General features: G+C 48.8%; 1 protein-coding gene across 1 annotated transcript; it reads right to left on the reverse strand.

The window, feature by feature from the left end:
* Positions 1-2055: 2055 nt before the first annotated feature.
* On the reverse strand, positions 2056-10347 carry CBLN4 (cerebellin 4 precursor). The gene is made up of 3 exons (XM_020874479.2): positions 8596-10347; positions 5596-5712; positions 2056-3364 (listed from the first exon to the last, which is right to left on the reverse strand). Exons 1-3 carry the CDS (start codon positions 8884-8886, stop codon positions 3167-3169), a joined length of 606 nt encoding a protein of 201 aa, XP_020730138.1. The 5' UTR covers positions 8887-10347; the 3' UTR covers positions 2056-3166.
* Between the last annotated feature and the right edge of the window lie 878 nt (positions 10348-11225).

The raw sequence follows: 11225 nt of genomic DNA on the forward strand, positions 1-11225 counted from the left end.
TAGCTGTGTTTACTGTCTAGGGAGCTCTAAAAAGAGCAGCTGTCACCACTTCTGTAAACTAAGTACCTAGCGAAGCATGTAACACATTATAAGGATAGTTTAAACAATATTGGTTGAAGATATTTATTCCAAGAGTAAAAGCAGTAACTTGCTAAAGAAAAAAGAGACATGCAGCTATCCAGGTATCTAGAAACCAAAAAGAATGGGGAAAACAGCTGTAAATCCAAAAATGGAAAACAAGAAAGAATTAAAACAAAATTTTAACAAGATAACCAGGCTCTAACAGAGTCCAAGGCCACAAGGAACCCCCCAAAAGCATGTGGAATCAAGGAAATCCTATGCACAAGCTCCTTTCCTTCAGTTTCATTTTCTTCGGAGTCTATCTTGGGAAAATGCTTGCTACAGAAAACTGCTTGCTTTTGCTGATCAATAGATCAAGCAACAGTCAAAGGAGATAAGGAACATCTAGGAAGGGAGTGCACTGGCATTAATAAATGCGAACAGGCCAATGTGAACACTGTGCTCAATTACCATTTCTGTGGACCGAGCAATTTCTGAAAAGTATTTTCAAGCCATAGAACATTTAAGGAGCATCTGGCTCCATTTATGGGAATACTCTGACACCACTGCCTCCCGATTTTCACCCGGCCCACTCAGACTCAATCGTCTTCCGTTTACCGTTCCAATCGTAATACCCTCCCTACTGCCCTGCGTGGCCTGTGTGCCTGCTGCAAGCTAAGTCACTTCAGCGTGTCTGACTCTTTGCGACCCCATGGACTATGTATAGCCCTCCAGGCTCCTCTGTTCATGGGATTCTCCAGGCAAGAATACTGGAGTGGGTTGCCATGCCCTCCTCCAGCGGATCATCCCAACCCAGGGATCAAGCCCAGGTCTCCCGCATCGCAGGTGGATTCTTAACCATCCAAGCCAGCAGGGAAGCACTTAGGAATTCAAGTCAAACCCTTTGCCAGTGTTCTTCCAGGTTCAGAAAAATAAGGGCAAGCCCCAAATCCTGGCCACAAGTCAGTTTATAATAGGTGCTCTGCATCAGTCTACTTTGCTAAGCACCAAACTTTCTCTGTCTTATCATAGGTATCTCTTGGAAATCCCCAATACTCTTAAGCCATTTTGCCAAAACAATGACTAACAGCATATTTATTCAAGTACAGTTCACCCTTTTGCAGTGTAGAGACACAAGCCCTGCACACAGCTGTGGGGAAGGTCACGTGAGACCAAGCACACTCGCAGAGGATGCAGTTGAGATGAAAGTCCCGTGTGCAAGGCTGTTTCCCACGTTACACAGTCACAGAGGAGGGAGGGTCTTTGACGGAACGCCAGCTGGGGGATAACTTGCCAAGCAAAACATTGCAGATCCACTGCCAATATCTCCAGATAATTCTTCTCGGAAAGAGGATCTCTTCCTGTGATGAACGAATATTTTGACGTGGTGATTAATCACAATTATGCTGGGAGAGCTGCCTGCATGTCTCCTCCCACAGAATCCTACAAGAGCCTCCCCAATGCCACAGACTACAAAAGGGCGCAACCAAATTTGTTTTAATTGACAACTGACCAGGAAATTGAGCCAAATCTCCAGACGAGACATCTGTCATTATAGTTTCTCCTAAAAAGAAATGGGGCTTCTGCTTGCCCATTAGTGCTGAGAACGCTTCCTCAAGTCTTTTGTTTGAAAATATTGATCTTTATTTGCATCATCACTCATTCATTCACTGAGCCCTTCACGATGCTTCAGTGAATCTTTTAACACTTAACTTCCTAACAGTAAGTTATTCTGAAAGGAGATTTTACTAAGTTCATTGATCCTCTTTTGCCAAGCTCGCAACTCCTGAATCTGGACAAATTAAACATGGTAAAGATTTCCTATGCCAGTTGAGGGACATTCTCTAGAAATCCAGAAAGCTTTTCTTCAGCTCCAAGACCAAGAAATGAGAGAAAGAAAGAAAGGACAGGGGTGAGGGAGGAAGGGAGAGAGGGTTGGTAAGAGGGAATAAATCATGTAAGATCCATATTTCCAAAACTGAAAGGACCAAACAATTCAACTAACATATATTAATCTTTATTCTGTAACAGAGACATAAATAATTTTATGAATTCATATGACCTGTACAAAAGACAAAATAAGATATTACACTAAGTTCAGATATGGAATATTTGGATTTACTATTAGCTGAACAGATAAATCTAAACAATCTTAGGAGTTAAGGCAAAACCAGATGATACTTCAAACACAACAGAAGGTTTGAAAAATAGGTATAATTAAAAACAAGGGCATCCCATCTCCAGTTAATAAAGTAGTCATGTCTGAGGAAAAAAAAATCCCTTAGGTTTTAATAAAGTGGTTATTATCAATCATGTTAATTAAAATGAGCAATAAAGTATAAGATTTCCCATGGAGGAGAGCTGTTTTGTGCAGGTTTGAGGATTGAGCACTGAAGAATTCGGATATGCAACTTTTTCTGTGTTAGATTTATGATCTATTCTTCCTACTAGAAAATATAATTTGGAAAATATGACTCTTTCACATATATAATTAAAATACAACTATGAAGCATTCTTTTTTTTTTTTTAAGGGAAGTCGTGTGGGTGATCTCATAGAGTAAATTTGCGGGCAAGCCATTACCCTATTTGTCGAGAAGACAGAGTCAGAAATTACTTTAAGAGAACCAAACTAATCTCAAAGGAATAAAAACAAGTGTAACCAGTATATGGACACAGCACACAATTCTTTGGCAGGATCACACGAATCGTTGATTGAAGTCAGAACTTTATATATAGAGTTCTCTAATTCTCAGACCCGGTTGCCGGTCTTTGAAAACTAACTAAATAAAATGCCACATCTGCAACAAATTCAGTGATTCCAGGAAATTAAACTCAGAATAAACCTTGCAGACAGCTTTGAATTGTTACACTGAAGCATAGATGGGTATCAACTGTTTTGAGTCCCAATCCGAGTACACTGAAACACACACAAAAATAATCTGTGGAGCTCGGTACTGGTTCAGACAGGCCTAGCATCCTTACAGAGAATCCACATTCGCCCATGAGAAACCAGTGAAAGACATGAATCCCGTGAAGCGGAAGTGATCCTTAGGAAGTCAGAGGCGGGCCGCCCCTCCCCGGACGAGCATCACGGAGACCGCGAATCCTATAGGGGGAACACCAGGAAGCCAGAGAACGTGGAGTACTGCCAGCCTCCGACCAAGTTACCTTTCTCCAGTTTTAGGTAAACCTTATCCTCCTTATCCAGGTAGAGCAGGACCCCGTTCGTGGCAGCCTCACGTGTCACGTCTTTATCCCCGGCGAAGGCAGATATGACTGGTTTTCCGTTTAACATCAGGTTAACCTATAAGGAACAAAACAAGACACCGAAGAGCTCTCTCTAAAGTCAAATGAATGAATGAAGGAAACAGATTCACGTTTGTAGAGAACTAACTAGGGTTACCAGCGAGGGGAAGGAAGGGGGAAGGGAAGACAGGGGGAGGGGATTAGGAGGTAACACTGGCTGTGTAGCAAATGAACAGGCTCCAAGGATATATGTGTACAGCACAGGGAGACACAGTCATTATTTTATAATCGCTTTAAATGGAGTGTAATCTATAAAAATATTGAATCGCTATGTTGTTCACCTGAAACTAACAATATTGCCAATCAACTATTCAGCAATAGAAAGAAAGAAACAAGGAAAAGAAGGGAGGGGAGAGTGGGAGGTAAGGAAGGAAGCAAGCAAGCATCTTTCTACAAAACATCTACAAGGGTCCAGGGTCAAGGGAGGAAGTAATGTCTAAGATGATCAACCTGGTGAAGTATCTGATGTCCAGTAAATACATCCCTTTCCTTTCAAATTAGCTAACTGTGACGGCTAGGCTTAGTATGATCTTACTGAGCTGATCTTTTTAACTTGAAAAAAAATTAATTTCTCCCACAAAAATTTCCTTAAATGCTCACAGAAGATCACCATCCATAGAGAAAAATCGAGCCATGTGAAACCTGACTTCCCCTCAGGACATAAATCAGGCCTCCTACTTTATTTATCTCTCATATTCAACAGCACAGTTTCGGTGAGAACACATGCCTGTGGCTTCCCAGTGCATTAGTGAGAATAACGCCGCCCTTTGCTCTGAGAAGTTCGGGGACAGCAAGGCTCTACTAACATCTCTGTAGGTTGACTGTGCAGCTGAGACATGCATAGTGCTAGATAAACATCAGCTGAAATTATAGAATATGAGTGTCCACTGTGATTTCTTCTTGTGTTTTCCCTGATAAGAAATGTACATTAAAAATAATAATCACTACTACCACTGAAGATTTTAATGATGGATAATTAGCAACAAATCAAATTTATTACCTTCACTCCATAGTAAAATTTTGATTATACTCCGTCAAATATTACCTAAATTTCTAAATATTGGAGTTTGGGAAAAGCTTTTCCATGGGAGTAAATTTGTTTACTAGATATTCATTCCTTTTATGTCAAAAATTAATATTGAATAAATTATGAGGCTGATCAATTTATCCATTCACTAAGATATGTAAAAGTGGTAGATGTGTAATCTAACGTTCATCTGGACACAGTGTGACTCAGTGGTAAAGAATCTGCCTGCATTGCAGGAGACGTGGGTTCTATCCCAGGGTTGGGAGGATCCCCTGGAGAAGGAAATGGTAACTCACTCCAGTATTCTTGCCTGGAGAATCCTATGGACAGAGGAGCCTGGGGGGCTACAGTCCACGGGGTCACAAGAGTTCATACACAACTTAGCAACTAAAGCACCATCACCAATATACAATACAAACATGGAACAGATGGTTTGAAAAGTATCCCAGAATCCCATAGACATAGACTGGTATTACTGAGTGTCCGCATATTTGAATATTATAGGAATTAGCTCCATCATTGTACTTGAGTGTGAGTTCAAGCTTGTTCCTTAGAAAGCACAGCACAAAATATATTAACTGTGGAGTTGCAATTGGTAAGAATTCACTAATTTCAGAGTAACTGAGGATAAACTACTTAGAAGATAAACATAGCGTATCCTTTATTTAAAAGTATCTTGAATAATTGTTCCTTTAGCAATTTATTTTCTCTCAGTTGTTAACTGCAGTTCATAATTTTTAGCAACGACAGCGAATTTGTTTTATTTATTTAGTAGGTACTTGTAAAACTCTGATAGTATTTTCTGTTGTTGTTGTTAAAAATTCAGGTAATTTTTGCACATGCATTAAAAGCAACCAAGATCTTATAAAGAGATTTGTGCCACTGAATTTTTACTATTTCCTTCCTTCCTCCCTATTTTCTTTCTTACCAGAAAATAGCTTTCTTAAGAGCTTTTTAAGTGATTGGTTGTTATTAAGGTAATAAGTTCAACTGTGTATTTTTCTATATGCTTCTTGTCACATATTTTTCTATATGCTTCTATGCTTCATAGAAGGTGTTACTGGAAATTACATGTTTTAAAAATAAACTACTATGAAGATGGCTATTTTTACAATGATAACACATAAATACTTAAATACATAGCCCACTATAGATAAACAGTGTCATTTCAGGGTAGAGAGGGAACAGGTCAAAAGACATACCTGTATTGTTTGGCTCTGGTATACTTTAATTACGTGAAAACTGAAACTGTAAATTCCTTTTCTGGGTGCTACAAAGACAGACTCCAGGGTGAAAAAATTACCCACGTTTACTAGAATCTACAAATAAAAAGAATAAACACAGTCAACTATTACAATACTCTCTGTAAGTAAAATCAGTGTTCTTCCTTCCCTTTTCTTTTCCTTCCTATTTTCTTCCTTAACAAAGAAAACTAGCTTTAAAAAACCACAGAAAATAAAACATGGAGTTATATTCCCTTTTGCTTTAGTGACTTGGAAAACAGATTTGTATGTTGGAAGGTTGGTCTTTTTAATGTTAGAAGAAAAAAATAAAGTCAGAGCTTTGTATTCATGCCTCGATTTCCAGCAAGGCCGGCTGGCTCTGAACATGTGAGGCTTATAAATACTGGCTGTACCTTCAGAGTCAGAAAAAGGCATCAGCCCCACGTCTACAGGCCTACCCTCTGGAGCCTTCACATGTCCAGAGATGGTGTTCCCAGGCCAGCCAATCACATCCAGGCCCTCTACAGGCCCTCCTGGACGCATGCACAGAGGTCTGGATGCCCCCTCCACCAGGCGGCATGATCCGTGACACCGAACAGCTGGTGCCCGAGTAATGCGAATGCCTGGCCCTCCTCTGAGCCTCCGCCAAGCCTCAGCTCAGATCCACAGCCACGCGTTCCCTTCCTATGCCACCCAGGTCTTAACTGTAAATATTTTGGCCATGATGGAGCCTTTGCAGGCTGCCAAGGAGTAGAGACTGTGAAACAGGTGGCATTCTCTGTTCTCCCCAGTGTTAGTCAGCGTCTGTGCCCTGATCAATTGCCTGCTGTTTGTTTAAAAGTTCAAGGGACAAAAAGGAAGACTGAAATAAAGTGCTGGTTCCCAAGAAAACAGCAGTGCATTCTGTATTCTGAGATGTTCAGCTTAGTTCTACTGATTATGAAATTAACTCTGCATTTCAATAGATGACCTCTTAAACTAAATGCCACATGTGACAGAGTGAGAGAATGTGTGTGTGTGCGCGTATTGGGGATGGGGGTAGCAGGCAGGGTATAACTAAGGTTTCCTCCATTTCTCTCCAAGAAATAAATCTAGAAGTGGCATTCAAAAAAATCAGATGTCCTTACAAAAATACATTTCCCCCATATCAATGGCAATCCGCTACTCTTTCTTTTAAACACTACATTCAGGCTAATGTTAAGCCCTTTGCATAATTCCCTAGACATACTATTACCTGTGAGCAATGCATCAGAATATGGTGACCGTCAGGTAGATGTACCACGCTCAACCCCCAACTTAAATGCATATGTGTATATCATTTTATTCTGCGATTACTCCTTTTTCCAAGTAAGCATCAGATTTCTTTCTCTGACCCTATGATCGACGGTCTTTCAGCAACAGATCACCAGCTATGCAATACTTCCCAACAGAGGTTTTACAAAGATTTCTTTAAGCACATTTAAAATAATTTGAGGTACTTAGCAGGGACTTCCTGAATCAGACACAAGTAGCATAATTCATTAGCAATAATGGAGCTAGCTGATTAGTGTTGACTACACATAAGGCTGAATGTTGACTGTACATTGTAATTAGAGCACCCAGGCACCTCGAGATTTATTACCAAATGTGTCTTATTGTCTCTGAGATGCAAGAGGACCCAGAACAGGAGAGCAAACCCTTCTTCTCTTCTAAATGACAGAAAGGTCACGGAACATAATGCACTGTACAGAGGACAGTGCAGGGTCCACAGTATTTAATTAATGCACTGAAATAGGGGTCATGCTAGACTTTATTTCCATCAAGATGAAAAATACTGCACCAAAACCCAAAGGGGTTGCTTAATTCTTTTAAAATGATGGCTATTCCATAGGAAGCCCCAGAGAGGCATTCTCTGTCTTTGACCAGCTGGAGAGTACATTACTTAGTAACAATTAAGTAAGGAAGAGAAATGTCACCTCACCGCTCCCCAGGCACATCCTGCAGCGCCACTTAACCCATGCCCGTGCCCATGAGGCATGCCACTGTGAACCACACACACAGGACTTTGGAATTTAAAAGACTCCTGGTGCAGCAGAGGTTGAAATGATCAGCCTGGAGTCTGTTTTCAGTTTTAAGACTCCTTCCCCAGCCGATATCCTGGGGTTTCTCAGCAGCTAGACCCCCGAGCTCCGATCGCGAAGATGAAGCTCCAGTGGCCATCAGCCGCTCCCTGTTCCCTGTCCTCAGCCCCCAGCCCTCTCTCCCCACTACTTCCCGGGTCTCTGAAAGGGCAGGAACGGGGGACGGAGAAAGGCTTCCCGGCGCTTCCCTACAGGAGCTCAGCGCCGCTGCCCATTGCTTCTCTCCTCCTCTCAACTTTTCTCCAAGTAGCGGAGGAGGGCTTTCTTAGGCAGCCGCGCCTGGGACCGAACCGGGTGCGAGATCTGACCTGGGCCCCCGCTGCCGCCTCCGCAGCCCCTGCGGGGTCTGTGCAGAGTGTGGACCCCTCCCAACCCACCCCGCCCAGGGCTCCCTCTAGGGAGAAGCTTCTCCATCCGGGAGGAACACTATCATCTGTTCGGCCCTGCAAAGAATTCCCCTGCCTGCCGGGGGACTGCCTCCGCGGCCACCGCAGAGGAGTGGAGGCTGGGCGCCAGGCTTGCGCCGAGAGACGGCGAGGTGCAGGGACCAGGACCCGCTGGCTCTGGCAGACCTGTTGCTGCTCAGCGTGTCCCAAGCTCTCCCTGCGGCTCTGCGCTGCCAGCCCCTCTCCCATCGCCCCAGCAGCTCTCCGGAGGCCAGGAGGGAGTGGTGGCGGGCTGGGGCGGGGGAGACCTCAGAAGTTTCAGATCCCTACTCAGGGAGACGCCAGTGCCGACCAGGCTTCCTGCACCGCAATCAGGGCGGCTCGGCCTGAGCAGACGACCCGGGGCTCAGCCGCCTGCACGTCGCCCCTCCCGCTTCCCGAGCCCTGGCCTCCCGCGCCCCCGGGGCTCTGACCTGGTCGAAGTAAATGATGCGCGTCTTGTTGCTCATCTCGGACGGCTCGTGGTTGGTGCTGCGCACCGCCGAGAAGGCGACCTTGGAGTTGGCCGCCCGGACCGAGATCCCCAGGGGCGAGGAGGAGGAGCCCTTGGAGTCCGTGGCCGGGTTCGAGTCGCACACCACGAGGCACTTGCCCTCCAGCACGATGGGCTCCGTGTCGTTCTGCGCCCAGACGCGCAGCCCCGGCAGGGTGAGGGCCAGCAGCAGGGCCGGCAGGGCGGCCGGCGCCCGGCGCCCGGGGCCCATGGCGAGCGAGGCTGGGGGCCGCCGCAGCCCGCCGGCGCTCCCTCGCGCCCGCGTGGCCTCCTCCCCGGGACCCCGGCGCTGGGGACGGTGCGGGCGGCTAGATGCACCGCGCGGCGGGGCCGGCGGCGGCGCGCACACCTCCAGCAGCTGCGTGGTTTGAAGTCAGAGTTCCCCCTCGCGCTGTCTCGCCGGCTCTGCTACCTTCGTCCTTTAAGGAGCTCATGCAGAACCCCCTCCCCCGCCCTCCTCCGCCCGAGATCAGCCCTGCCTGGGACCCCCGCACCCACCCTTGTTCCTAGACATCTAACTCGCCGAACCCTCCCATTCACCCCTCAAAGAGGAAAATGATCAGAATCCTCACCCCAAACCTAAGCTCCCCCAGGTGAAGCGCGCAGCAGGAAAAACCAAGGGGACTCGGAGAAGCCCCGCGGATGCTGGGGGCCGGTCGGGGCCAGGGTCGTCCCGGTTCGTCTCCGGCTGGCGGCGGGGACGGATCACAGAAGCCGAAGGTGTTTCCCGGAGCGTTAAGAACCCGAGGCTGTGTTCATGGCCAGGTCTCTAGCGACTCTCGATCTCGCTTGGTCAAAAAATTCCCCAGAGCTTGGCGTCTCTCGGAAGGCGGCAGGGCGGCAGCGGCTAGCCGGGTCCTCAGCAAGGAGGCAAAAATCCGCGGGATCCGCTGCACGGCGACGGGCGGCTGGCCCCGGAGCCCTCGCCCGCCGCCGCCGCCGCCGCGCGCCGCGAGCCCCCGCGCACAACTTTCCGTGTCCTCGCGCAGCCGGGGGGCGCGGGGCGGGCACACGCGCGCTATTTATAGGAGCGCACGCGGGCTGGGCTTGGCTCGCCTCTCAGCCCGCCGACCCCCCGGGAAGGGGAAGACTGCCGGGGACCCTAGCTAAGCAGCTCCCGCCTGGCCTGGAACAGACTCCCGGCACGCGAGGCGCACGGCTCTGCTGGCCGCCGAGGTCTGAGGGCCCCCAGCCCCGGGGGCGCGCGGCACCTAGACTGTGCGAGGGACTGGCGCCCAGCGCCCCGCGCCCGCCCGGCTTCCGCGCCCGCTAGCCCCCTCCTCGGTGCGGGCTGGCGGAGAGGGCCGAGGCGACCCGGGACTCCGCCGCCGAGAGGAGCGCGGCGCTACCAGCCCCGCCCGCGGAGCGAAGGGCGGCAGCGGCGGCGCGCGGCTGGGGACCCAGGGGCCCGCGCCGCCGGCCCGACCGCGCCCAGCGCAGCGCCGGTCTCGCCAAGCCCGAGGGCCCGGAGACTTCCGGGGAGCCTTGGGGTAAGCCGGAGCCGCTGGGAGCAGGCGCCCGAGGCCTCCTGCTCTGGAAAGGGGGGCCTCACAAGCCTCTGGGTGCACCTTCCCCCCACACCGCCAGTCCATCCCAGGCAAGACCAGGAGAGAAAGGGAGTTAACTCAGCAAGAATCAGTCCTCGGAGCCTTAGCCCTCCAACAGCCAACCCCTCCGGAGAACACTGCACCTCTCCCCCTCGCCCTGTGCCTGCCCAGTGCCATCTTGGCCTCTGATTGGCACGGCTTAGCGGCCTCCTCTGCAGCCCCCGCTGGGAGGGAAAGGCTTGTCTGGTGACCCGCTGCCTGAACTTGACCAAGGAGGGGCTCCACTAATCAAGGCCCCACGGGCCCTCCGCTTCTGTGACGCTTTGGGGTCATCACTCCCCTCCCAAATTCCTTTCAGACTCCCAGCTGCCCAGCTGTCCCAGAGGACAGGCCCTAGGTCTTGAATCAAACAGAAGGTGTTTATTGAGCAGTGTCCCCCGGGTGGATGGCGTCCTACTCCTTCCTGAATGAAGAACACCCTCTTGAGCCTAACATCAGACCTGTGTCTCCAGGCTTGTCCCCTCATCAGGTCCTTCCAGAGGGCTATGTGTTGAGCCACAAGCATCGCACTGCAGCTCCAATTGTTAAAATCAGAAATACTTCTACCAACTGGTATTTCCCCAGCCCCTACCTCCATATAATCTTGCAACTAGGGTTCCTGGGGCCAAAGGGGCCTGCAGAGTGTGCTCCAGTGAGGCCAGTGTCAGCGCTGATCATGGGGCCCGGTGCCCTGCTGTTTGTCAGCTGTCGAGGCACTAATCCACCCCAAGCCTCGCGGAGCTTTTCACCTGACCCCTGGCTGCGCTTTGTACCTCTCTCCTGGCTTTTAGCGCAACCTGCTGCGAGAGCCGCTGCAGCTCTTTCTCATTTGATGCTGCCTTTTGAGGACGGGGACTGGGTCTCCTTTGGTTCCCTTTGCCTCCTGTAGGAGTACTCTGCCTTTCTGGTCCAAAACAGTTCTTTAGTAACTGAGACCTGGGCTGTTCAGTTTCAGGCTGGAAAA

The sequence above is a fragment of the Odocoileus virginianus genome, chromosome 9, assembly GCF_023699985.2.
Source record: "Odocoileus virginianus isolate 20LAN1187 ecotype Illinois chromosome 9, Ovbor_1.2, whole genome shotgun sequence".
Classification (NCBI taxonomy): domain Eukaryota; kingdom Metazoa; phylum Chordata; class Mammalia; order Artiodactyla; family Cervidae; genus Odocoileus; species Odocoileus virginianus.